Source organism: Apostichopus japonicus, chromosome 23 (genome assembly GCF_037975245.1).
Source record: "Apostichopus japonicus isolate 1M-3 chromosome 23, ASM3797524v1, whole genome shotgun sequence".
NCBI classification, from domain to species: domain Eukaryota; kingdom Metazoa; phylum Echinodermata; class Holothuroidea; order Aspidochirotida; family Stichopodidae; genus Apostichopus; species Apostichopus japonicus.
In genome coordinates, this window is record NC_092583.1 from 241,550 (window position 1) to 269,131 (window position 27,582).

The 27,582-nt window shown below is 37.8% G+C and overlaps 1 protein-coding gene and 1 long non-coding RNA gene across 11 annotated transcripts in view; one reads left to right on the forward strand and one right to left on the reverse strand.

The window, feature by feature from the left end:
• LOC139964611 (band 3 anion transport protein-like) overlaps positions 1-27,582 on the forward strand; it is a 146,277-nt gene that overhangs the window by 100,511 nt on the left and 18,184 nt on the right. For all 10 annotated transcript variants that reach the window (XM_071966352.1, XM_071966354.1, XM_071966353.1 and 7 more), the window contains 7 exons: positions 2,687-2,850; positions 4,812-4,915; positions 11,416-11,608; positions 14,195-14,333; positions 17,652-17,769; positions 19,900-20,223; positions 22,883-23,087. In XM_071966352.1, coding sequence (XP_071822453.1) covers positions 2,687-2,850; positions 4,812-4,915; positions 11,416-11,608; positions 14,195-14,333; positions 17,652-17,769; positions 19,900-20,223; positions 22,883-23,087 — 1,247 coding nt within the window. The remainder of the gene's footprint in view (positions 1-2,686; positions 2,851-4,811; positions 4,916-11,415; positions 11,609-14,194; positions 14,334-17,651; positions 17,770-19,899; positions 20,224-22,882; positions 23,088-27,582) is intronic.
• LOC139964614 (uncharacterized) lies at positions 941-2,680 on the reverse strand. Its single transcript, XR_011792042.1, has 2 exons — positions 1,881-2,680; positions 941-1,836 (listed from the first exon to the last, which is right to left on the reverse strand). It is a non-coding gene; the product is annotated as an uncharacterized lncRNA (long non-coding RNA).

Below are 27,582 nucleotides of genomic sequence, written 5' to 3' on the forward strand. Positions count from 1 at the left end.
GCGGCTTAGGTTTAGATAGTTTTAGAAATAAGATGGATGCATTGTTAATTAGACTGTTACTTACCTTACTGACTTGCATGCAAGACCCGTCTATGCATTTTATTACAGCTCGTTTTTTTTTTCTGGCCATGCCACTCCGTAGAGTCTTACCTCATTTTTGGTCCAATACGCAGCCAAATTCAGCCATTTGTCCACCCTCGTTACTTTACGCAAGTGGTATCATTAAGAGGTTACATTCCATGGACAGCCTTTGTTTTCAGTCCAGTAAGAGTATCAAACTTATTACTAAACCTCTTCAACCTAGTGTTGCTAATTTAATTGCTGTTAGAGATTACCCAACGTTCCCTTGGGAGACCATCTGGAAGCTGCAGCCTTTAGTAACATTCTAGGCAACAAATTAATGAATTTTCAATGGCGTTTAGCACATCACATTTTGTACACCGGTAAAGGATAAAGGACTGGGGAATGGGTGACAGTATTTGTCCTTGCGAGCAGTGTAACGATATTGAGACTACTTCTCACATTTTCTGGGAATGCCCGAAAGCCAAGACAGTCTTGATTTGGGTAGAAAAAATCTTCCACAGATTAGCTGGTGGTAACAGCTCATTTAACATGAAAATGTTTTAGTTTGGGTTCCCTTGTTTTGACTTTCCACAGATAGTTTTCAACAGAATTTGGTTTATCTTTTCTATTACGAAATTTGTTATTTGGAAGTCAAGGTGCCTTCATATTTTTGAAGACCAAGTCCAAACTGGGACTGCTCTTCTCTTTAATATTGTAAAAGAAATTAAAACCAGAGTAGAAGTAGACTTCAGTTGTCTTAAAAAAATCAGTTGAGTAAACGTTGGACGTCCGGTATGTCTTTTGTTATTTTGAAAAAGACAAACTTCATAATAATCTCAAGACAAATGTCTCTTAATGTTTTGTTAATCTTTTCTAAAGTCTTTTTTATCTATTTCTTTTGATATGCATTCACTGTTTGGATTATTACACCAACTTTACTACATTTTGTTTAGTCCTTGTCAATAAGTGCACAAAGTGCACTTGTTTTATTTGTACATTTTGAATTTGGATGAAAAAAGTGAACTTTAAAAAAAAAAAAGAAGGATTATCTGGTGGCTAATAATGTTGATGGAAGAGAAACTATTCCACACTGTAAGTTTAAAGCCTGATCTCAATATCTGCCTTGTAACTTGTGATATGGTTGACAGAATGTGACCTATCTGACTTGCTATAAACCTTCAAATATTCCAGGAAGTTAGATCACTGTTGGGAGATCTCTGATGTCATATGGGAGAATGCTCTTCAAATGATATTTTAGTCTTATTGATTTATCCTTGAAACCTGATACATTTAGATGTTCCTTAGCTGATGATAATCTCTGCATTTAGAATTTCATCAAACTGTATAATTTTCTTGGGTAGATTGTTCTTTCCTCTCTATGTAGTGATTGAATTATTTTAAAGAAAAACAAAGACATTTCAGCTAACAAGCTCTAACGAGCCCTGATGATATCATCTATTCTGCTGTTGCCAGAAAGAAAATGTTACAAAATATTACAATATTTGAATATTTTGTATCAGAAGGTAATGAGGATTTGACTTTTGCCTACAGATTATGAAAACTATAAGCAAATTTAAAAGCCAAGCAATCAACTTCAGCCATCAGAAAATCCTTTTAACTGTTGCTAAAAATATCTCCATGATTACGATTGACTTTATGATTGGAAGGCACCAGCATGTACCACTGAACTAACACTCCACTATCTACCTAACATCTAGCTATCATCTACCTAACATCTACGTAAGATATACCTAACATCTACGTAAGATCTACCTAACATCTACGTAAGATCTACCTAACATCTACATAAGATCTACCTAACATCTACGTAAGATCTACCTAACATCTAACCAGTGGTTTTCTGGTTGCAAGAAGGGTAAACCTTTACTTTGCTTCAAGTTGTGCTGGAAATATTTGTTGAGCTATGAAAAGCTAATTGCATGAAATACTCAAGATCTGTTATTTATGGATATGTTATAGACAGATGCATCAATTGATAACTATATGAGCTATGAGAGAGCCAATCTATAAAACATATTTTCTTCTTTCCTTGAGGAAGGACGAGGGTCTACCATGTGATTATGTAATATGCAGGCAATCTTTAGTTACACATGCAGGTTATTATCATGTGTTCCATAGCATATTAAGTATGCCTGCAGGTAATTATCAGGTGCTCTCCAGTATGTTGTCATACCTGCAGATAATTATGCAGGCACACATGCAGGTATAATTATCTGCTGCTCTGTAGTACGTTGGCACACCTGCAGATAATCATCAGCAAGCTGTTCCATAGTTTATAGGTACACCTGCAGATAAATATCAGGTGCTCCTTAGTATGACTGGTAGGTTGAGTAGCAGTGAGGATATGTAATAACATGAAAGTATGCTGTAAGGTTCATTAAGGTTCATTCATCAACATGTTGACTTGCAAGTAACACATCTTCCAATCATGCAACAAATTCATGCAGTTAATATCATGCCAATTTTGGCCTTATCCATATTTCTTTATTTGAATGCATCAGCTGCTATTTTTATTCTAACACCAAGATCTAATTGTTGTAACCTTGTCCATCACACGTTATGCAATAGCTATGCCTATATATTTCCATGTCTATCTATTCAGCCTCAGGAAAAAGGATTTGCCATCTAGTTCAAAAAGGCATGTCCACATGCAATTGGGCAGTGTCCCAGAGGAGGGGCGTGATTCCCACAGTGAATCAATGAAGGGTGAAATGGCAGAGAGTTTTCCTAATGGATCTACACCAGAATTCAAAACCAATGGCACAGGTCAGACAGTTTTTATTTTTGTACAACTTGCATTAATATTAAAACATTCAGGTTACTCATGACCAAGGTTTGATGCGAGAAACAGCATCTGCAACAGGTGATCTGTGATTATCAGTTCTTCAATGACAACCTGTGCAAATCACTCAGCTAAGGAGGTTTTAATAAAGGTCTAGTCAAAGTATGGCTGGTCACACTTTCTTGGAGTATTATAGCCAAAGCAGATGCTGCAACAAACTCTGTCTTATATTTGATGTGTTTGAGTAACTTGTGGGAATGTTTAGGTGCTCAATCAATCACTTTAACCTTCCAGACACTAATCTAGTTTAAGGTCTAGCTTATACTTTGTTTTGGTATTTTTGAGTAACTTGTTGAGATGTTTAGTTGCTCAACCAATCACTTTAACCTTCCAGACACTAATCTAGTTTAAGGTCTAGCTTATACTTTGTTTTGGTATTTTTGAGTAACTTGTTGGGATGTTTAGGTGCTCAATCAATCACTTTAACCTTCCATACACTAATCTAGTTTAAGGTCTAGCTTATACTTTGTTTTGGTATTTTTGAGTAACTTGTTGAGATGTTTAGTTGCTCAACCAATCACTTTAACCTTCCAGACACTAGTCTAGTTTAAGGTCTAGCTTATACTTTGTTTTGGTATTTTTGAGTAACTTGTTGGAATGTTTAGTTGCTCAACCAATCACTTTAACCTTCCATACACTAATCTAGTTTAAGGTCTAGCTTATACTTTGTTTTGGTATTTTTGAGTAACTTGTTGGAATGTTTAGTTGCTCAACCAATCACTTTAACCTTCCATACACTAATCTAGTTTAAGGTCTAGCTTATACTTTGTTTTGGTATTTTTGAGTAACTTGTTGGAATGTTTAGTTGCTCAACCAATCACTTTAACCTTCCATACACTAATCTAGTTTAAGGTCTAGCTTATACTTTGTTTTGGTATTTTTGAGTAACTTGTTGAGATGTTTAGTTGCTCAACCAATCACTTTAACCTTCCAGACACTAATCTAGTTTAAGGTCTAGCTTATACTTTGTTTTGGTATTTTTGAGTAACTTGTTGGGATGTTTAGGTGCTCAACCAATCACTTTAACCTTCCAGACACTAATCTAGTTTAAGGTCTAGCTTATACTTTGTTTTGGTATTTTTGAGTAACTTGTTGAGATGTTTAGTTGCTCAACCAATCACTTTAACCTTCCATACACTAATCTAGTTTAAGGTCTAGCTTATACTTTGTTTTGGTATTTTTGAGTAACTTGTTGGGATGTTTAGGTGCTCAATCAATCACTTTAACCTTCCAGACACTAATCTAGTTTAAGGTCTAGCTTATACTTTGTTTTTGTCTTTTTTAGTAATTTGTTGGGATATTTAGGCGCTCAACCAATCACTTTAACCTTCCAGACACTAATCTAGTTTAAGCTTATACTTTGTTTTGGTATTTTTGAGTAACTTGTTGGGATGTTTAGGCGCTCAACACAATCATGTCTGACAATAGCCAATAACATCTTTTGACTGTGTGTTTATACACTGTGTATATTTTACAGGGGAAATGTGTTCTTCATAGTTTCAATATAATGTAGAAACATTTTTGTTTTACTTGTGAACCTTGCAAGTTGCAATTTATGTCTTACATTTTAATATGTTTCTACCAATCACAAATTGATTTGGTATAAAATGTCCGCATTCTTACAAATAAGCTGATATACAACATGATGCCAGTGATAGTTGGGAATTTCTTCAAGTAGATCGGTAGCTGTGTGTAATCTTCATCTAAATGGTTTATTTATGTTTGTATGTGTGTCATTTTGAACTTCTATTGCAGAATGCCATCTCACTGCACTTACTCTGTATGTATCTATGTTTATGTGTAGCCATGTATGTGTGTCATTTTGAATTGCTATAGCATTTGGAGAGGGCGGGATGATAGAAACATTCTTTGGTGTCTCTTGCAGATGGCCAAAAAGGAAGAAGGTCTGCTGTTTCTATGGAAGCTAGTCCCATGCCAACAGATGACCGACGGAGGGTTCTGTTTGAAGCACCATTAGACCCTCATGAGGTGAGGTCATTGCTGTGGTTCTGCACTACTAATTAAAGAGGATATCAGGCTGTTAATGAGCTAGTATTTGTATAAAATTGAGTAGATGTGATTAGTCTATGTCTGGCTAGCATGTCACCCTCAAAGTTTGCGGCTGTTCAGAAGTTGCATGAGCAAATACAAGTGAAATGTTTGAAAGTTGGGTTTTATCCAGCTGGATATGCTTGGTGCATATCGTTGGGATAATGAGTGATTATGTGTTCACCTTTTTTGTAGAGAAAAAGGTACACGCTGGCCGATAAAAAAAAAGGTTTGGTAATTTATGTAGTGAAGGTTATCAGTGTCAGCATTCTTGTATGGTAATAAGAAGGTTGCAAACATGGTCATAATGTTACCAGCTTGTACACACAAATGTAATATCAGTGCAAGCATAAACAATAACATGTAAACACTCTGTGAAGTATGTATACACAACATATGCAGGCCTCAAATTTCACGGTGGCCATGGGCGACGGTGCCCTTCCAACTGGCCTTGGTGCCTATAGGAAATCTGACATTTTCACGGCCAAAAATGCCTTGCCCTTTTTGCTCTGATGGCCGCCATGCCCTTTTGAGAAACAAACCCCAAGAACACCCTGACAACTAGGTCAACGGAAAACAACAAAACACATTTTTGAATGAACATATTTCTTGATTTCTTTCAAAAACCCACAACTTCTTCTAACAAGAACCAAAATTTCTCCCTATCCTACAGATGATTGAATTAGTTTGAAAATAAATATATCACAGCAATCAACCGCAAGGTACAGGGTTTACAACACTCCATTACCGAGATTTTCATGCTAAAAATAGACAATGATGCTCTCCAAAATTCCCGTGATTTGATTGGCTAAAAGTCCCTATCCATTGTCTGGAACATTCTTGCATCTGTAGTGCTCAATGAACACAAAGTTGTTTAACAACTGACAATTACTGTACTTGCAAAGTTACTTTTCCCTGTGTAGAGATAACAAAGTTTGTTGTATAGGCTATCATATGTGTGCACTCAAATATCATAATGTTAGGCCTTGCCGCATAACGTCCTACGTAACTTTTGACAACAATCACTCCTGGTACGAAGATGCACTTGAATTGTTTCTGAGACTCTCACGTAATATTTGAATCGTTGTTTTGATCAGAAAATGTTATGAGTTGAGACAATCTATGAATTTTGTGGGAAGCTAACATCTCTGGTCCTGAAAAGGATATTACATCTCACAGGATGTCTCTTCTCTCTGCATTGATAGTTGCTAATGTGAAAGATGCATTTGTACCACAGTAGTTTCTGTTGCAAATTTTTTCACGGTCCAATTGACCACATGCTTCAGTAAATTTTGTTGGTGCAACATTCGTGTGTAAACTACTGTGAATCGTCAAAAGTAGACATTGAAGTTTGATTTTTTTTAAATCCACATTGCGTAAAAAGCTATTCACATAGGCCTTCTGTAATTTTCGTAGAGATGATTGTTTGCAAAGAACTTAGCCCAGGATAAATGTTGAATCAGGTTTTGAGGATTTGCAACTGTGTAGTTGAAAATGCAGTTCAAACAGGCCTACGTACATGCAATAGTACAGTGGAATTTAGCGAGAGATATATGCACACTGTGGGTACAGGGATTTTTGAAGTTGGTTGTTGGAATCGCTGCAAGGTCAAAGCATGGAGCTAGTACTACAGAATGGACTTTGCGAGTAGGGAAGTACAAGGGCGGACGAAGGGGAGGGGGTGTGGGGTACAAATTGGTTGAAACGGCAGGGTGGGCGAAAGAAGTGGTGGGCCGGGCCGCCACTGTCAAACAGCAAAGCTAAGGCACTGGGCCATCTATTGAGTATACCATTCACTAGGTTATCTAGGGGTTAAATAATTCTATTGACAAAAAGGAAAGCAAAGTGAGAGAGACCACCTTCTACTGTTCTGCTTCATTATAACAGCCGCCAGGACCTTAACAGAAATTTTTTCATGGTGTTTATTCTTTATGGCCTTGTTGCCCTTCGTTAAGTTGGCTTTGGTGCCTTACCTCATAGCCTTGGTGCCCTTTAAAATTTTGCCCCATTCAAGGCCAAAGTGGCCTTGCCCTAAAAATTGTGAAAAGGCCTGCATATGTCTGATTCCAAACCAAAAGAATTATGATGAACTTCATAGTTGGTGTACAGATGCATGTACAAGAAACAACTTGTTTCTGTGGATGCCAAAGGTCATTTGAGATCAACAGAGGTGTTGTCAGTATGGAATCTTTGTAAACATGGTAACTCAAAAAGTGCATATTGGTTAAGTTCATTTATAGTCGATACACCAACTTGCATGGTAAGCAAAATTATCCTTTAAAATTGGTGGTCAGGTGTCATTTGATATCAATAGTTGCCAAGATGTCTAAAACTCTTTAAAACATAATAATGGTCTAAAAATTCAGCTTGGCTAAATGTTGAGTTTCCTGGTTATCATTAACAAGCAAGTTGCATAGGTGAAAGAACTATTGAAAGAAAACAATTCTTGAAGCTTGGATACAAATGATTTCCACAGTGAATTGCGACTCAAAATAAATTTATTGGTGTTTTAACCTTGAATCAGTGCAACATATATTTGTTCATAACTGGATGAATTTTTGGAAGAGGAAGCACTTTATTGCTTCAATGCAAAAACCATGAATATCACTTTTGTCACTTTTATCTTCAAGCTATAAGAAGTCATAAATGATATCTATCAAGTTCATTTTCAAAAGTATTCATTAATAACTCTGATCATGCTAAAGTAGAAAGCTGACTGGATAATTGTATATCATGAGTCAGCACTTAATACATTGGTTATTGAAAGTATGTGCTCTATACAGCAGCATGAAACGCCTGCAGGTTAGAACCATGAAAACACCTAATTATGGCTGAGTGGATATTTAGGGTAAGCTGTGATTATCATGCCAGGGGCATACTCACCACTGACAATGCCATACAAAAACATATCCTAACGTCATTTAAAGGAGCATTCACGGTTTCATAAGGTTCATGTTTGTTTAAAGGAGCATTCACGGTTTCATAAGGTTCATGTTTGTTTAAAGGAGCATTCACGGTATCATTGGGTTCACAATCCTCCGTGAATTACAAATAGCATTTGAACATTCAAGCAGATGTTCACATGTAGATAAACATTCAATAACATATAATGAAATTAAAATAAAAAAATCCAGGCAAGGTGCTACAGTATGCCTGTACCTATTGTTTTGTTATGTGTCATGAAATAAAAATTTAAGTAGGACACAAGTACATCATATCTTAGGTGTTCATTGGTCATATCATCAATATAGATCTTGATGGCGAGGAACAGGTCATTCATCATAGCTTCAGTAGATCTTAATCTTGGGCCACAGGTCATTCATCATAGCTTCAGTAAATCTTAATCTTGGGGCACAGGTCATTCATCATAGCTTCAGTAAATCTTAATCTTGGGGAACAGGTCATTCATCATAGCATCAGTTGATCTTGATGTGGAGGAACAGGTCATTCATCATAGCTTCAGTAAATCTTAATCTTGGGGAACAGGTCATTCATCATAGCTTCAGTAAATCTTAATCTTGGGGCACAGGTCATTCATCATAGCTTCAGTAAATCTTAATCTTGGGGAACAGGTCATTCATCATAGCTTCAGTTGATCTTGATGTGGAGGAACAGGTCATTCATCATAGCTTCAGTAAATCTTAATCTTGGGGAACAGGTCATTCATCATAGCTTCAGTAAATCTTAATCTTGGGGAACAGGTCATTCATCATGGCTTCAGTAAATCTTAATCTTGGGGCACAGGTCATTCATCATAGCTTCAGTAGATCTTAATCTTGGGGCACAGGTCATTCATCATAGCTTCAGTAAATCTTAATCTTGGGGCACAGGTCATTCATCATAGCTTCAGTAGATCTTAATCTTGGGGCACAGGTCATTCATCATAGCTTCAGTAAATCTTAATCTTGGGGCACAGGTCATTCATCATAGCTTCAGTAAATCTTAATCTTGGGGCACAGGTCATTCATCATAGCTTCAGTAAATCTTAATCTTGGGGCACAGGTCATTCATCATAGCTTCAGTTGATCTTGATGTGGTGGCACAGGTCATTCGTCATAGCTTCAGTAGATCTTAATCTTGGGGCACAGGTCATTCATCATAGCTTCAGTAGATCTTAATCTTGGGGCACAGTTCATTCATCATAGCTTCAGTAAATCTTAATCTTTGGGCACAGGTCATTCATCATAGCTTCAGTAAATCTTAATCTTGGGGCACAGGTCATTCATCATAGCTTCAGTAAGTCTTAATCTTGGGGCACAGGTCATTCATCATAGCTTCAGTAGATCTTAATCTTTGGGCACAGGTCATTCATCATAGCTTCAGTAAATCTTAATCTTGGGGCACAGGTCATTCATCATAGCTTCAGTAAATCTTAATCTTGGGGCACAGGTCATTCATCATAGCTTCAGTAAATCTTAATCTTGGGGCACAGGTCATTCATCATAGCTTCAGTTGATCTTGATGTGGGGCACAGGTCATTCATCATATCTTCAGTAAATCTTAATCTTGGGGCACAGGTCATTCATCATAGCTTCAGTAAATCTTAATCTTGGGGCACAGGTCATTCATCATAGCTTCAGTAAATCTTAATCTTGAGGCACAGGTCATTCATCGTAGCTTCAGTTGATCTTGATGTGGGGCACAGGTCATTCATCATATCTTCAGTAAATCTTAATCTTGGGGCACAGGTCATTCATCATAGCTTCAGTAAATCTTAATCTTGGGGCACAGGTCATTCATCATAGCTTCAGTAAATCTTAATCTTGAGGCACAGGTCATTCATCATAGCTTCAGTAAATCTTAATCTTGGGGCACAGGTCATTCATCATAGCTTCAGTAAATCTTAATCTTGGGGCACAGGGCCATTCATCATATCTTCAGTAAATCTTGATGTGGCGGCACAGGTCATTGGTCATTTGTTAGACAATTTACTAAGTTATGACAAATGGGTTCTTCAAATGTACCTTGTGTTTATACAAGTGTTATTGTCAAATGTACCTTCTGTTTATACAAGTATCATTTTCATATACTTAAGTTTTGTTTGTTGACTATCCCTTTAAGATTGGAGCTGTGCCAAGTTCTCTTTCTCTTTCTTTCTTGGTTACATTTTCAGTGTGAGACATCATCAACTAAAGAGTGTAATTTTTAGTTACATCGTAGAAGTATTTCTGCTTAAAATCATGAACCAAATTATCTCCATTTTGAAGGGACAAAATGATAGTGATGAGTCTAAGATGACAAAGACAACCATACAGTTCCATCTTCACAGCCACTTAGCTTCTATAAATCTTCTTTTCATCAGCCATTTAAGATCATGTATAAGAATAAAAGATGGATGAAAGAGTGAGCAGGTCCCAGTACTTGGAGCCTCTGAAAGATTTACGACAAGTGTTTGAAATTCAATCACCCCTCAGAGATGATCTTGTCATGGCTTTTAACAGAGTGGTAGATTTTGCTTCTTGTTGACGTCACATATATCCTAAGGTTTCCCTGAGGTCATTGATTTGTATGTTAGTAACAACTGGGAAATCAAGAGCAATGTGTTTGGAGACTGCGTTGAGAACCTAAGGCTATCAGTGGATGTCTGGGCATTACTGGAACTGTGGGGAAACTTAATATTAGCTATCCATTTCCCAAGGACTCAAGTAGTATGATGTCGACTTCCTTAGCAAGAATATGATTCTCTACTTTAGATGTTTCCTATTGCAGTTCTATTTTTGACCAGCTATGATGTATCCCAACATGATTGATGTAGTTTTATAGTCATTTCAGTTTAAAAAAAAAAACTTGCATGTGCATTTTGTGCATTTTGTGTCAATGCATCTGTTCAAACGAACAATGAAATAAAGTATTTATATTACTGCTTGAAAAGTAATACCTTTACACTTAATATTTACTTACTTGCAGCATGTAGGGATTGATTGGTGAGTTAGGTTTTTGTCTGTTCAACTGGTTTTTGTTTTGTTTTGATTTTTCTTATTTTTTTTAATTAGGATATAATGCCCATTATTCTTTTTAACACATTCATGTTGTATAGTCTGTCATACATGTGTAATAACATAGGCCAACAACTTGACTTTATCCGGATTCTGTTTCCTTTCACCATACAGGTGCAAACACTTCCTAGTCAAATTTTTATCAAAGAGTGCAAAATATTTCCATAGGGCCCTGACCAGGATGAGGGGGACAATAATGATCTGGTGTGGTGCAATTTCGATGTCATTGGTCAGACTCCTGCTCCCTCTGTCTCCCAAATCTCATTATTGGGATCCCTGATACATGTAACTACCACATAACATTATTTGTGGTGTTAATTTGAAAAAGAAGTACTACCATAATTCATCCTGTCATGCTGCATTTCAATTCAAACGAAGCAAAAAATTGATATGATCTAATACCACTTTCTTTTACTTTTATGAACTGGTTCTTTTCTTCTGCAGCTGTTTGTCCAGCTTAACGAGTGGCAACCTAGTGACCCACAAGACTTTTACAGTGACAGACACTGGAAAGAAAAGTCACGCTGGATCAAATTTGAAGAAGACTGGGAGCAAGGAGCAGAGAAATGGGGCAAACCCCACGTAGCACACTTGACATTCCACAGTTTACCAGAGTTAAGGAGATTTCTGGAAAATGGTAATCTAGTGATGAAATCATATCAACTGTCATCTGCAACAGGCAGTTTACTTCAAGTCATACACACATGTCAAATGTATATCTTTGGTCTGGTGCTGCAGACATATTGGGAGGTTTAAGGGTGGATGGATTTAATAGTTCATCTGGTGCTGCAGACATACTGGGGGGTTTAAGGGCTGATGCATTTAATAGTCCATCTGGTGCTGCAAACGTATTGGGAGGTTTAAGGGCTGATGCATTTAATAGTCCATCTGGTGCTGCAGACATACTGGGGGGTTTAAGGGCTGATGGATTTAATAGTTCATCTGGTGCTGCAGACATACTGGGGGGTTTAAGGGCTGATGCATTTAATAGTCCATCTGGTGCTGCAGACCTACTGGGGGGTTTAAGGGCTGATGGATTTAATAGTCCATCTGGTGCTGCAGACATATTGGGAGGTTTAAGGGCTGATGGATTTAATAGTCCATCTGGTGCTGCAGACATACTGGGGGGTTTAAGGGCTGAATGATTTAATAGTCCATCTGGTGCTGCAGACATATTGGGAGGTTTAAGGGCTGATGCATTTAATAGTCGGTCTGGTGCTGCAAACACAAACACCTAGTTTAAAGAGAGCTGATACAATTAATATTAGGGTCTGTTTTAACAATCACATTCTTATCATTTAATGGTTTAATTGCATTTAATGAAAGGTCTTTCATAAACAGTTGACTAAATACCTACAACATTCAGTTGATCAGGAACGATAAATGTTTAATGGCTGATACATTAAATGATTGGTCTTCTATAAACAGTTGACTGAAGACCGGATACACTCAGTTGTTCAGGACTGATATATGTTTAATGGCTGATACATTAAATGATTGGTCTTCTATAAACAGTTGACTGAAGGCCAGATACATTCAGTTGTTCAGGACTGATATACGTTAAATGGCTGATACATTAAATGATTGGTCTTCTATAAACAGTTGACTGAAGACCGGATACACTCAGTTGTTCAGGACTGATATATGTTTAATGGCTGATACATTAAATGAATGGTCTTCTATAAACAGTTGAATGAAGACCGGATACACTCAGTTGTTCAGGACTGATATATGTTTAATGGCTGATACATTAAATGAATGGTCTTCTATAAACAGTTGAATGAAGACCGGATACACTCAGTTGTTCAGGACTGATATATGGCTGATACATTAAATGAATGGTCTTCTATAAACAGTTGACTGAAGACCGGATACACTCAGTTGTTCAGGACTGATATATGTTTAATGGCTGATACATTAAATGATTGGTCTTCTATATACAGTTGACTGAAGACCAGATACACTCAGTTGTTCAGGACTGATATATGTTTAATGGCTGATACATTAAACGATTGGTCTTCTATAAACAGTTGACTGAAGACCGGATACACTCAGTTGTTCAGGACTGATATATGTTTAATGGCTGATACATTAAACGATTGGTCTTCTATAAACAGTTGACTGAAGACCGGATACACTCAGTTGTTCAGGACTGATATATGTTTAATGGCTGATACATTAAATGATTGGTCTTCTATAAACAGTTGACTGAAGGCCAGATACACTCAGTTGTTCAGGACTGATATATGTTTAATGGCTGATACATTAAATGATTGGTCTTCTATAAACAGTTGACTGAATACCTACAACATTCAGTTGATCAGGAACGATATATGTTTAATGGCTGATACATTAAATGATTGGTCTTCTATAAACAGTTGACTGAATACCTACAACATTCAGTTGATCAGGAACGATATATGTTTAATGGCTGATACATTAAATGATTGGTCTTCTATAAACAGTTGACTGATGGCCAGATACATTCAGTTGTTCAGGACTGATATATGTTTAATGGCTGATACATTAAATGAATGGTCTTCTATAAACAGTTGACTGAAGACCGGATACACTCAGTTGTTCAGGACTGATATATGTTTAATGGCTGATACATTAAATGATTGGTCTTCCATAAACAGTTGACTGAAGGCCAGATACACTCAAGTTGTTCAGGACTGATATATGTTTAATGGCTGATACATTAAATGAATGGTCTTCTATAAACAGTTGACTGAAGACCGGATACATTCAGTTGTTCAGGACTGATATATGTTTAATGGCTGATACATTAAATGATTGGTCTTCTATAAACAGTTGACTGAAGACCGGATACACTCAGTTGTTCAGGACTGATATATGTTTAATGGCTGATACATTAAATGATTGGTCTTCCATAAACAGTTGACTGAAGGCCAGATACACTCAAGTTGTTCAGGACTGATATATGTTTAATGGCTGATACATTAAATGAATGGTCTTCTATAAACAGTTGACTGAAGACCGGATACACTCAGTTGTTCAGGACTGATATATGTTTAATGGCTGATACATTAAATGATTGGTCTTCCATAAACAGTTGACTGAAGGCCAGATACACTCAGTTGTTCAGGACTGATATATGTTTAATGGCTGATACATTAAATGAATGGTCTTCTATAAACAGTTGACTGAAGACCGGATACACTCAGTTGCTCTGCACTGATATATGTTTCTTTTATATCAGGTCTAGTGCTACTCAACAGAGAAGAAACTTCTCTCACAGATTTGATTGAATCAGTTCTAGATAACCTCCAGGATGAAGATCTGATTCAAAGTTCTGACAGGGAAACGCTTGATCCCATTCTCTTTCAGATTGGGAAAAGGTGAGCAAATGTAAACAAAGTCAACTGTTGACTATTTGTCAATGTTTATCATGTTTGGAAGATGGAGAAGATTGGGGTGAGGGATGGGCTGGGTCAGTGCATGTTATATCATGATGGGTGCCTAATATCTAACCCTCTGAACCTCAACTATTCCTCTTCGAACCCATATAGTCATGTATTTGCCCTCTAACAGGGACCTACCTTATTGTTTAATATGTATTTAAATCCAGTTTGAATGCAGTTCTACCAATAAATGATCATTCCAAAAGAAAAATAATTTGCTTAAATTGGCTCTTGTGGCAGGAATGTGAAATTCAAACGAGAAGGTGGCATAGCAACAGTCTTGTCATTTATTGTAGCAGAATTCAGTATAAGGAGGGTGGGGTGGGGGGGGGGTGTTTCACAGATATAGTGCAATGAAGATTTAAGATATAGAAAAATGTGCAATAATCCACAAACATGCTCACCAATCATGGGTATGCACTGATGAACAGAAGTCATGTGTTCTATTGATAAGCAATTAGACTGATTGATTGTTTACCTCATCTATAGAACACATGTCTTCAGTCAATCAGTCATGTGTTCTGTAGATGAGGTAAGTAGACTGATTGATTGTTTACCTCATCTATAGAACACATGTCTTCAGTCAATCAGTCATGTGTTCTACAGATGAGGTAAGTAGACTGATTGATTGTTTACCTCATCTATAGAACACATGTCTTCAGTCAATCAGTCATGTGTTCTACAGATGAGGTAAGTAGACTGATTGATTGTTTACCTCATCTATAGAACACATGTCTTCAGTCAATCAGTCATGTGTTCTACAGATGAGGTAAGTAGACTGATTGATTGTTTACTCATCTTTAGAACACGTGTCTTCAGTCAATCAGTCATGTGTTCTACAGATGAGGTAAGTAGACTGATTGATTGTTTACTCATCTATAGAACACGTGTCTTCAGTCAATCAGTCATGTGTTCTACAGATGAGGTAAGTAGACTGATTGATTGTTTACTCATCTTTAGAACACGTGTCTTCAGTCAATCAGTCATGTGTTCTACAGATGAGGTAAGTAGACTGATTGATTGTTTACCTCATCTATAGAACACGTGTCTTCAGTCAATCAGTCATGTGTTCTACAGATGAGGTAAGTAGACTGATTGATTGTTTACCTCATCTATAGAACACGTGTCTTCAGTCAATCAGTCATGTGTTCTACAGATGAGGTAAGTAGACTGATTGATTGTTTACCTCATCTATAGAACACGTGTCTTCAGTCAATCAGTCATGTGTTCTACAGATGAGGTAAGTGGACTGATTGATTGTTTATCTCATCTATAGAACACGTGTCTTCAGTCAATCAGTCATGTGTTCTACAGATGAGGTAAGTGGACTGATTGATTGTTTATCTCATCTATAGAACACGTGTCTTCAGTCAATCAGTCATGTGTTCTACAGATGAGGTAAGTGGACTGATTGATTGTTTATCTCATCTATAGAACACGTGTCTTCAGTCAATCAGTCATGTGTTCTACAGATGAGGTAAGTGGACTGATTGATTGTTTACTCATCTATAGAACACGTGTCTTCAGTCAATCAGTCATGTGTTCTACAGATGAGGTAAGTGGACTGATTGATTGTTTACTCATCTATAGAACACGTGTCTTCAGTCAATCAGTCATGTGTTCTACAGATGAGGTAAGTGGACTGATTGATTGTTTACTCATCTATAGAACACGTGTCTTCAGTCAATCAGTCATGTGTTCTACAGATGAGGTAAGTGGACTGATTGATTGTTTACTCATCTATAGAACACGTGTCTTCAGTCAATCAGTCATGTGTTCTACAGATGAGGTAAGTAGACTGATTGATTGTTTACTCATCTATAGAACACGTGTCTTCAGTCAATCAGTCATGTGTTCTACAGATGAGGTAAGTAGACTGATTGATTGTTTACTCATCTATAGAACACGTGTCTGCAGTCAATCAGTCATGTGTTCTACAGATGAGGTAAGTAGACTGATTGATTGTTTACCTCATCTATAGAACACGTGTCTGCAGTCAATCAGTCATGTGTTCTATAGATGAGGTAAGTAGACTGATTGATTGTTTACCTCATCTATAGAACACGTGTCTTCAGTCAATCAGTCATGTGTTCTATAGATGAGGTAAGTAGACTGATTGATTGTTTACCTCATCTATAGAACACGTGTCTTCAGTCAATCAGTCATGTGTTCTATAGATGAGGTAAGTAGACTGATTGATTGTTAACCTCATCTATAGAACACGTGTCTTCAGTCAATCAGTCATGTGTTCTATAGATGAGGTAAGCAGACTGATTGATTGTTTACCTCATCTATAGAACACGTGTCTTCAGTCAATCAGTCATGTGTTCTATAGATTGTTTACCTCATCTATAGAACACGTGTCTTCAGTCAATCAGTCATGTGTTCTATAGATGAGGTAAGCAGACTGATTGATTGTTTACTCATCTATAGAACACGTGTCTTCAGTCAATCAGTCATGTGTTCTGTAGATGAGGTAAGCAGACTGATTGATTGTTTACCTCATCTATAGAACACGTGTCTTCAGTCAATCAGTCATGTGTTCTGTAGATGAGGTAAGCAGACTGATTGATTGTTTACCTCATCTATAGAACACGTGTCTTCAGTCAATCAGTCATGTGTTCTACAGATGAGGTAAGCAGACTGATTGATTGTTTACCTCATCTATAGAACACGTGTCTTCAGTCAATCAGTCATGTGTTCTACAGATGAGGTAAGTAGACTGATTGATTGTTTACCTCATCTATAGAACACATGTCTTCAGTCAATCAGTCATGTGTTCTACAGATGAGGTAAGTAGACTGATTGGTTGTTTACCTCATCTATAGAACACATGTCTTCAGTCAATCAGTCATGTGTTCTATAGATGAGGTAAGTAGACTGATTGATTGTTTACCTCATCTATAGAACACATGTCTTCAGTCAATCAGTCATGTGTTCTACAGGATTGATGAAGTCCAAGGGAGACTTTGAAAAAGAACACTGTGCAGCCTGAATTTTAAGTTGGTTTGGGATTCATTCTGGTTCCTAGTGAGGTTTTGAACTGGGAATCTAGAGGTTGTGGGCGGATGCTTCAACTGCTTCAAGGATTTAGTCATTGAAGTACAAATAATTTATTGATATGACCCATCTCCTTCGTCCTGGTTTGGTTTTCTATTCATTTAGTTTTCACATTTGCATGCTATGATTTTATGATGCAAGAGTATTTATATGAGTGCAGATGTCTATTTGAGCTAAACACCTTTTGACTTCCAGTCATATGTCAAGCCGTCCCAGAACTCTTCGGGCTTCCATGAGAAGACTATCAGTCATGGCTGACAAGAGAAAGCCTCCAGCCTTCACTGGTCAGAGAGTTTACTCTGATTCTGTTAATGTAAGTGTTTGTGCCATAATAGAAGCTTTAGAGAATGGCAATGATCTTGTTTGGCTGTTATCAACCTTTTATGCTGTAATTTCAAGCTGCTTCAAAAGTTTAGGTTATGTCTAATAAACTCACCTTAGCTAAAACTTCATTTGTAATATGATTAAAATGTTGTTGGATTCACCATATTTTATATAGGTAGCTTGCTTTTGCAGTGGTTGCAAAGCAAGTTAACTTAGGCTGATAGACAAAATTTGATTTGACAATTGAAACCTTTCCTCATTGTATTTAAGTAGACCTAAGTTTGCAATCATAGTACATGAGATCAATTTGTTACCTATCTCTTGGCAAACCTGGACAAGAGATCAACTACAATTATTGAACTGAGTTTGAAATTTTGTTCTTGTTTGTTGTGATGATAATACATGTGCTGTAGAAATGATTACTTTTGGCTAATTTATGTACCAAGTTTTCTTCACACATTTCTGTGTAATCAATTTATTAGCTATTTTAATACACTCTTGTTCCAAACATCTGACATAAACTTGAGCAAATTTGTTGAAATCAGAATGTGCCATGAGAAGATAAAAGTAAAAGATGAAAAAAGTGAAGAACTTGAACCAATGGTTGGATGATATCGTCTCATTTCTCATCGCCGTAGCCACCAGTGTCTGTTTGTATTTTCCTCCTGATTTAAATTCAGAATGTAAACAGCAAGGCAAAACCTTGAATAACAGGTACATTTGCCGTAGGTACGCTTTAGACCGTTATCGGGTGGCTGTGTACTTTATGTAAAACATCCTTAAGGCATACTACTTGAATTGTAAGGACACTTATTGTACAGAAGAAAACAATCACCTCTCAATTCCTGTCACAACATAACTCAATCATGTAGATCGGTCAAAACATTGATTTGAATTGGGTAGGTCAGGATAGCTAAATTAAAAGTTACACAGCAAGTAGCTAGTATGAGATTGTAACTGGCATGTTGGTAGAGTTGTTGAATTACCAGACAGCAATCTGAGGTGTTAGATAGAATGACGACGACAATGATCACGATCATGATCAAGATCAAGAAGATGATTAAATCGACAATAGTTTATTCATGTTTTTTTTGTGTTAAGGAACCTTGCATAGGTGTAAAAGCAAGGTTTGCAATTACATGTTAAAAAGTGTGTGTACGATAGATGTCTTACATGGGTATTCCAAAGGTAGTCATGTAAAACTTGATTTATAGAGAATAGTATTTCACCTTGTTATTTGAAAAGATATAGTTGACTGAATGTAAACCTATTTTGACAGGCTAAACCTTGATCTCGCATGGAGTGGATCATACAGTAAGGGGCCTGTGATATCATTAGGGCAAATGTTCTTCAAACATTTTACTTTACTACTGTCATCATGTTATGATTTATTCTTGAAATGTTTTACAATGGAATGTTTGCTTAGCACTCAATGTTCTCTATATTATGAGATTTTGATATCAAAGTTAATTTTTTTTTAGAAGTATTTTGTGATTTTTAAAATATCGAAACATACAGAAATACAAAAACATTTTTAGCTCATTTGTAATACATCATTCACACTGTTGTTGTTAGATTCATGAAATAAAATACCACTAAATTAACCATGCAAGATAATATGACGATGTGATTTTGACAGAAAGATGTGGACAATTTGCAGCAATATATCTAAGTATTCAGATTCAGTCACTGGAATATCCCTATAATAATTCAGGGATATAAATATATCTGAGGTCTTCACGCAGGTTCAATGATAGACGAAAAACCAGGAAAAACAATACATTTAGGACATGTGTTAGCTGAGGTGTACTGTTTGTCAGAAGTTCTGCATGCTTGCATTAGTGTGAATGCCATTTATAAACCTTATAAACATCTGAACAGTTTCATTATAGTTCTTAGTCTGCTATTTTATGGTGTGAAGCAAAAGCATACTAGATATCAAGTATTGCTGACAATTTCCCTTTAGTCAATGATTTAGATATATTTTTCCTTTTGGTTAAAGTTGAAATAACGTTTATTCATTTTATCTTGATTTGATTCATTATGTTTAACGTTATGCACAAATAATTGATCTTTTGTAAAACTGTTTTTACTTAAGACTACATTTTTTCACCGTCAGTCTGAAGACATAAAAATTTCCATCTTGAGTCGATCATCAAGTGCATCTGTCGATGCTCATGTGGAACAAGCCAAGACTGCTCAGTCTCACCTCATGAAGAAAATACCAGCTAATTCTGAGGCAGCTGCCATCTTGGTTGCACAAGATGAAAATATTGATGTATCAACTCTAGCTCTAGTCAGGATGTTGGATTCCCAGGTGTTTGATGGATTCTTGGAGGTACCCATCCCTCTCCGGTTCCTCTGTTTCTTCATCGGCCCAGTCTTCAGCCAACATGACTTCCATGAAATGGGAAGAGCGATGGGAACCCTCTTCTCTGACGAGGTGGGTATAAAAGCAGTCATTTTAACAATTTCTAACATCATGGTAACATGTGTGGGGCCATAACGTATAAGCACAATATCACTGGAAGACTAAGGTGAACATGTGTAATTGAATACAAGAAACATTTGTTTTGTGGTCAGAGGTCATGTGATGTCACATGTTAAATTCTTTTTAAGAAAGATATCCCCAGGAAATTCATATTTTTCATATGTGTACATCGAAACCTTATGAAATAGAAACCGGAGATTATTGCAGGTTTAAAGGAGGTCAGGTGTAGAAAGTTGATAACATGATATATCGTAAGAGGGAAAGCTTGACATATGAAACATTTGTTGTCCCATGTATTGACTAGGAGTACCCTCTCATGTTTAGTGACCATCGGAGGTCAACTGAGGTAAAAATGTGAAATCTAGTAAAAATTGTATGTCAAGAATGACCTGTGGATCTCCCAGAAAAAAGAGCTATTGTTTTTGGTTAAGATCAAAGTTTATATGAAGTTAATGTTGAAACTCTTCAATGGGTGTAATAAATCATAATTGCCATATGTAGGCCACCCAGTAACATGAACTTAATACAAAAAGCATCTAAAGTTGACCTTCTGAAGAATATTGTTACCCATGAAGCTTGAATGTGGTGCATAGCATATTCCACAGAGTTGTCTAACTCCATGCACCCTAGACATTCCACAGAGTTGCGTACCTCCATGCACCCTAAACATTCCACAGAGTTGTCTACCTCCATGCACCCTACACATTCCACAGAGTTGTCTATCTCCATGCACCCTAGACATTCCCCAGAGTTGTCTACCTCCATGCACCCTAAACATTCCACAGAGTTGTCTATCTCCATGCACCCTAAACATTCCACAGAGTTGTCTACCTCCATGCACCCTAAACATTCCACAGAGTTGTCTATCTCCATGCACCCTAAACATTCCACAGAGTTGCCTATCTCCATGCACCCTACACATTCCACAGAGTTGTCTATCTCCATGCACCCTAGACATTCCACAGAGTTGTCTAACTCCATGCACCCTACACATTCCACAGAGTTGTCTACCTCCATGCACCCTAGACATTCCACAGAGTTGTCTATCTCCATGCACCCTAAACATTCCACAGAGTTGTCTACCTCCATGCACCCTAAACATTCCACAGAGTTGTCTATCTCCATGCACCCTAAACATTCCACAGAGTTGCCTATCTCCATGCACCCTACACATTCCACAGAGTTGCCTACCTCCATGCACCCTAAACATTCCACAGAGTTGTCTACCTCCATGCACCCTAGACATTCCACAGAGTTGTCTACCTCCATGCACCCTACACATTCCACAGAGTTGTCTATCTCCATGCACCCTAGACATTTCACAGAGTTGTCTACCTCCATGCACCCAAAACATTCCACAGAGTTGTCTACCTACATGCACCCTAGACATTCCACAGAGTTGCGTACCTTCATGCACCCTAGACATTCCACAGAGTTGTCTACCTCCATGCACCCTAAACATTCCACAGAGTTGTCTACCTACATGCACCCTAGACATTCCACAGAGTTGCGTACCTTCATGCACCCTAGACATTCCACAGAGTTGTCTACCTCCATGCACCCTAAACATTCCACAGAGTTGCGTACCTTCATGCAACCTAAACATTCCACAGAGTTGTCTACCTCCATGCACCCTAAACATTTCAAAGAGTTGTCTACCTCCATGCACCCTAGACATTCCACAGAGTTGTCTATCTCCATGCACCCTAAACATTCCACAGAGTTGTCTACCTCCATGCACCCTAGACATTCCACAGAGTTGTCTACCTCCATGCACCCTACACATTCCACAGAGTTGTCTATCTCCATGCACCCTAGACATTTCACAGAGTTGTCTACCTCCATGCACCCAAAACATTCCACAGAGTTGTCTACCTACATGCACCCTAGACATTCCACAGAGTTGCGTACCTTCATGCACCCTAGACATTCCACAGAGTTGTCTACCTCCATGCACCCTAAACATTCCACAGAGTTGTCTACCTACATGCACCCTAGACATTCCACAGAGTTGCGTACCTCCATGCACCCTAGATATTCCACAGAGTTGTCTACCTCCATGCACCCTAAACATTCCACAGAGTTGCGTACCTTCATGCAACCTAAACATTCCACAGAGTTGTCTACCTCCATGCACCCTAAACATTTCAAAGAGTTGTCTACCTCCATGCACCCTAGACATTCCACAGAGTTGTCTATCTCCATGCACCCTAAACATTCCACAGAGTTGTCTACCTCCATGCACCCTAGACATTCCACAGAGTTGTCTATCTCCATGCACCCTAGACATTCCACAGAGTTGTCTACCTCCATGCACCCAAAACATTCCACAGAGTTGTCTATCTCCATGCACCCTAGACATTCCACAGAGTTGTCTATCTCCATGCACCCTCAACATTCCACAGAGTTGTCTACCTCTATGCACCCTCAACATTCCACAGAGTTGTCTACCTCCATGCACTCTAGACATTCCACAGAGTTGTCTACCTCTATGCACCCTAAATTTTCCACAGAGTTGTCCACCTCCATGCACCCTAGACAATCCATAGAGTTGCGTACCTCCATGCACAGTCTTCAATGCATTACTTCAATGTACCTTTTCTTCCCTCAGTTGTTTCGTGACAGCGCATACACTGCTCGAGACAAGGATGACATTTTGACAGGTATCAATGGGTTTTTGAATGATACTATGGTGCTACCCCCAGGAGAATGGGACCGGGACCTGCTCCTACCCATCACAAGGATACAAAAGAAGGAAAATGAGAAGGTACAACTCAGAAGGAAGAGCATGAAACCAAGCAAAGATGAACTAGAGGGTAAGCAAAGATGATCACTTTACAGGCCAGTATGTGGGATTGGGGTTGGGGGGGGGTGTAGACATTGTTATTGAACACTGTAGTGGGGGAAAGCTATATTTGTATAATTAAGGGTGCTTTAGTGGAAAATTGTGGTATATTTTGCAACAAAGTCAACTTATTTTGTGACAATTGAGGCAGCTAGTGTTAACATTCCTGCAGTCCATAGTCAAAAAGGTGGAAGAACTTTATTAATCAATAAGTAGTTTCACTCTGTTTGCCAATTTCAGTATACTAACTTGAATTCATAAAGACTTAAAAGTGTCAAGTCCTGTTCAATGGAGGATTGAAATTTGTTGATGAAAGAAAATTGCAAAGGATTGTATTCAACCTCTAGACTAAACTCTCTGGTATTGTTTAAGGTTGGGTATGTGCAGATAGACCAATCATAAGGATGGGTATGCAAATAAGGATGGATATGCCCTGATATACCAATCAATAGGATGGATATGCCCTGATATAACAATCATTAGGATGGGTATGCACTGATATACCAATCATAAGGATGGATATGCACTGATATACCAATCATAAGGATGGATATGCCCTGATATACCAATCTCAAGGATGGATATGCACTGATATACCAATCATTAGGATGAGTATGCACCGATATACCAATCATATGGATGGATATGCCCTGATAGACCAATCACATGGATGGATATGCCCTGATATACCAATCAAATTGATGGATATGCACTGATATACCAATCATTAGGATGAGTATGCACTGATATACCAATCATATGGATGGATATGCCCTGATATACCAATCAAATTGATGGATATGCCCTGATATACCAATCAAATTGATGGATATGCCCTGATATACCAATCATTAGGATGGGTATGCACTGATATACCAATCAGAAGGATGGGTATGCACTAATATACCAATCATTAGGATGGATATGCCCTGATATACCAATCAGAAGGATGAGTATGCACTGATATACCAATCACATGGATCGATATGCCCTGATATACCAATCAGAAGGATGAGTATGCACTGATATACCAATAACAAGGATGGGTATGCACTAATATACCAATCATTAGGATGGATATGCCCTGATATACCAATCAGAAGGATGAGTATGCACTGATATACCAATAACAAGGATGGGTATGCACTAATATACCAATCATTAGGATCGATATGCCCTGATATACCAATCAAATTGATGGATATGCACTGATATACCAATCATTAGGATGGATATGCCCTGATATACCAATCACATGGATGGATATGCCCTGATATACCAATCATTAGGGTGGGTATGCACTGATAGACCAATCACATGGATCGATATGCCCTGATATACCAATCAAATTGATGGATATGCACTGATATACCAATCATAAGGATGAGTATGCACTGATATACCAATCACATGGATGGATATGCCCTGATATACTAATCATATGGATGGGTATGCCAGGGCTCAAAATAATTTTTTGGTGACGAGGGCTCTTTTCAGCACAAGCAGATTTTTTACGAGGGCTGTTTTACTGATGACGGGGGCTCTTTTTGGTGTTGCGAGGGCTGTTTTTCTTGTATAAATTGTAGCTACAAAATTGATTAAGTTTTACAACATTTTATCAGTAAAATCCATATACAGGGATGACCCTGGGGTAAAAAAAAATCACAGAACTTTGTGGGTGATACTATACTAATGCAGAGGGCGTCAGTCAGCACGCAGTGCGACACAGTTATAGGTGGGGACCATGGGCCTGCCTTACAGTAGTGCCCGTGGTAGGGTCCATGGGCAACGCCTTGGTTGGGGTATGGGGGTCGAAGCCCCCAGAAGCTCTGAGAAAATTGAAGTTTAAAGACAACATTTTGGTGCCTATCTTATAAAGAATTTTAAATTTATTAGAACTCTCAAAGCAAAGTTTCACACTCAAAATGCGCACACTGAAGTCACATGCCTAGCCTGTCGTTTACACCCTACTTGATTCTTTCAATCATGGCGACCCATAATTAAAAAGTTACTGTTCGTAAAATGTACACAATGGTCAGTTTTAATCTGGAATAATATTCAGCAGCTACAGCACTACACTTCTCCATAATTGTCCCTAATCTAATGATACTAAAATATTGAAAATCATGGGAAACTTATGAAAATATCGTTGCAATATTGTTGGGAACGTTGTGAAAATCCCGAGAAAAATTGACGGTATAGGCTCCAGTTTGCATATGCTACAGTGTGTTAGGATAAGTTTTGTCCCCCTGCAGGTTGGATATGCATCGGTAATGAAAAACATAAATGATGGATCAAATAATATTGTAACGCTGTTGTTAGAAATTCACGGAAATTGGGAGGTGTAAATTTCGGAGGTAGAAAAGAAATCACGGAAATCCGCAATATCACATTAATATATACCCCTCCCCCATTGGTTCATAGGCCTATATCTTTTTATCATGTTAGTCATTTGATCAATTCCCCTATATCGAAACAAATCTGTTAGCTGTTCATAAATAACCCACACGGCACCATGTCCTACGATGTAAGTCAGCTGCGGTTCCGATTTTCCTATTAAAAAGGAGTCGGAAATTTCCCGCCATTTTGTAACCATTTTGACAGACTGCATGGTCGTTACTACGACGCAAAACTTTTCCCTCCTGCCTTTTAGGTATATTAGGAAAAACATCGCAGGAGCTTTCAATGTTAGCTCACTCTTTCCACAGTACCGTGATACACAACACCTAGCTGGGAGAAAAAAAATACACATACACGGGTGTGCGAAAATGATCACGCGATGAACCGATATATTTTTAGCTAGCTAGGTGGTTGGCTATTGAGTGTGGGTTTTCATTGCGTTGTTGACTAGACTATTAATTCGTGTGTGAGCGAACGTACAAACCAGGCTGTTATAACGAAAGGATCGGCAGTTAGGGTTTTTTTCAGTGATTTATTTCACAGTATTGTGTCATCTTTTTAAGCGTGCGGCGCCCGTTGACTGAAAAGTACATGTGGAGGGCGATTTTAGCGGTATTTACATTTTTTTTCGCCCCCGAGATTTCTTTTCTGGGGCGATTTTTCAACTTCATAGGGCAAATCGCCCTTCGCCCCCGTCTATTTTGAGCCCTGGGGTATGCACTGATATACCAATCATTAGGATGGATATGCACTGATTTACCAATACCTGAAAAGAAGTTAGATATAAGTGAAACCATTTTTGTGTGCAGTTATTACTTCCCTAACAAGGACCAGCCACACATAATAAATAATCAGATCACCGTAGGCAGCAGGTTGTCTAGCTTTATAATGGCCACCTGTCAGACATAACTATTGAAAGATGTAGTGCAGATGTTATCAGTAGTTGTGAATACAAACAAATACATTGTAAATCTACAGATAGATGTATTTGGTATTCAACAGTGCCAGAATTAATACAAATCAAGGATTCTCAAGAAACATGATGTTTTAATGATTTTCGCCTGCATACTGCACTTGTTTTTGTCACAGCAGTTAACATTAATCTGTTCCTTGCGGGATATATGGCATTTTTTGGTTCTTTAACAAAGTTGTAAAATTTCTTGGTGTTTGAAACCTGGCAGATTGTACAAGCCACTTAGCAAAAGTCAATTTTGTTACGTACAGCATCGCTGATGTTCTAGTTTAGTGTTTCGTTAATTGTGTTACATACAGCATCGCTGATGTTCTAGTTTAGTGTTTCGTTAATTGTGTTATGTACAGCATCGCTGATGTTCTAGTTTAGTGTTTCATTAATTGTGCCACATACAGCATAGCTGATGTTCTAGTTTAGTGTTTCATTAATTGTGCCACATACAGCATCGCTGATGTTCTAGTTTAGTGTTTCGTTAATTGTGTTACATACAGCATCGCTGATGTTCTAGTTTAGTGTTTCGTTAATTGTGTTATGTACAGCATCGCTGATGTTCTAGTTTAGTGTTTCATTAATTGTGCCACATACAGCATTGCTGATATTCTAGTTTAGTGTTTCGTTAATTGTGTTACATACAGCATCGCTGATGTTCTAGTTTAGTGTTTCGTTAATTGTGTTACGTACAGCATAGCTGATGTTCTAGTTTAGTGTTTCATTAATTGTGCCACATACAGCATAGCTGATGTTCTAGTTTAGTGTTTCGTTAATTGTGTTACATACAGCATCGCTGATGTTCTAGTTTAGTGTTTCATTAATTGTGTTACGTAGAGCATCGCTGATGTTCTAGTTTAGTGTTTCATTAATTGTGCCACATACAGCATCGCTGATGTTCTAGTTTAGTGTTTCGTTAATTGTGTTACATACAGCATCGCTGATGTTCTAGTTTAGTGTTTCGTTAATTGTGTTATGTACAGCATCGCTGATGTTCTAGTTTAGTGTTTCATTAATTGTGCCACATACAGCATTGCTGATATTCTAGTTTAGTGTTTCGTTAATTGTGTTACATACAGCATCGCTGATGTTCTAGTTTAGTGTT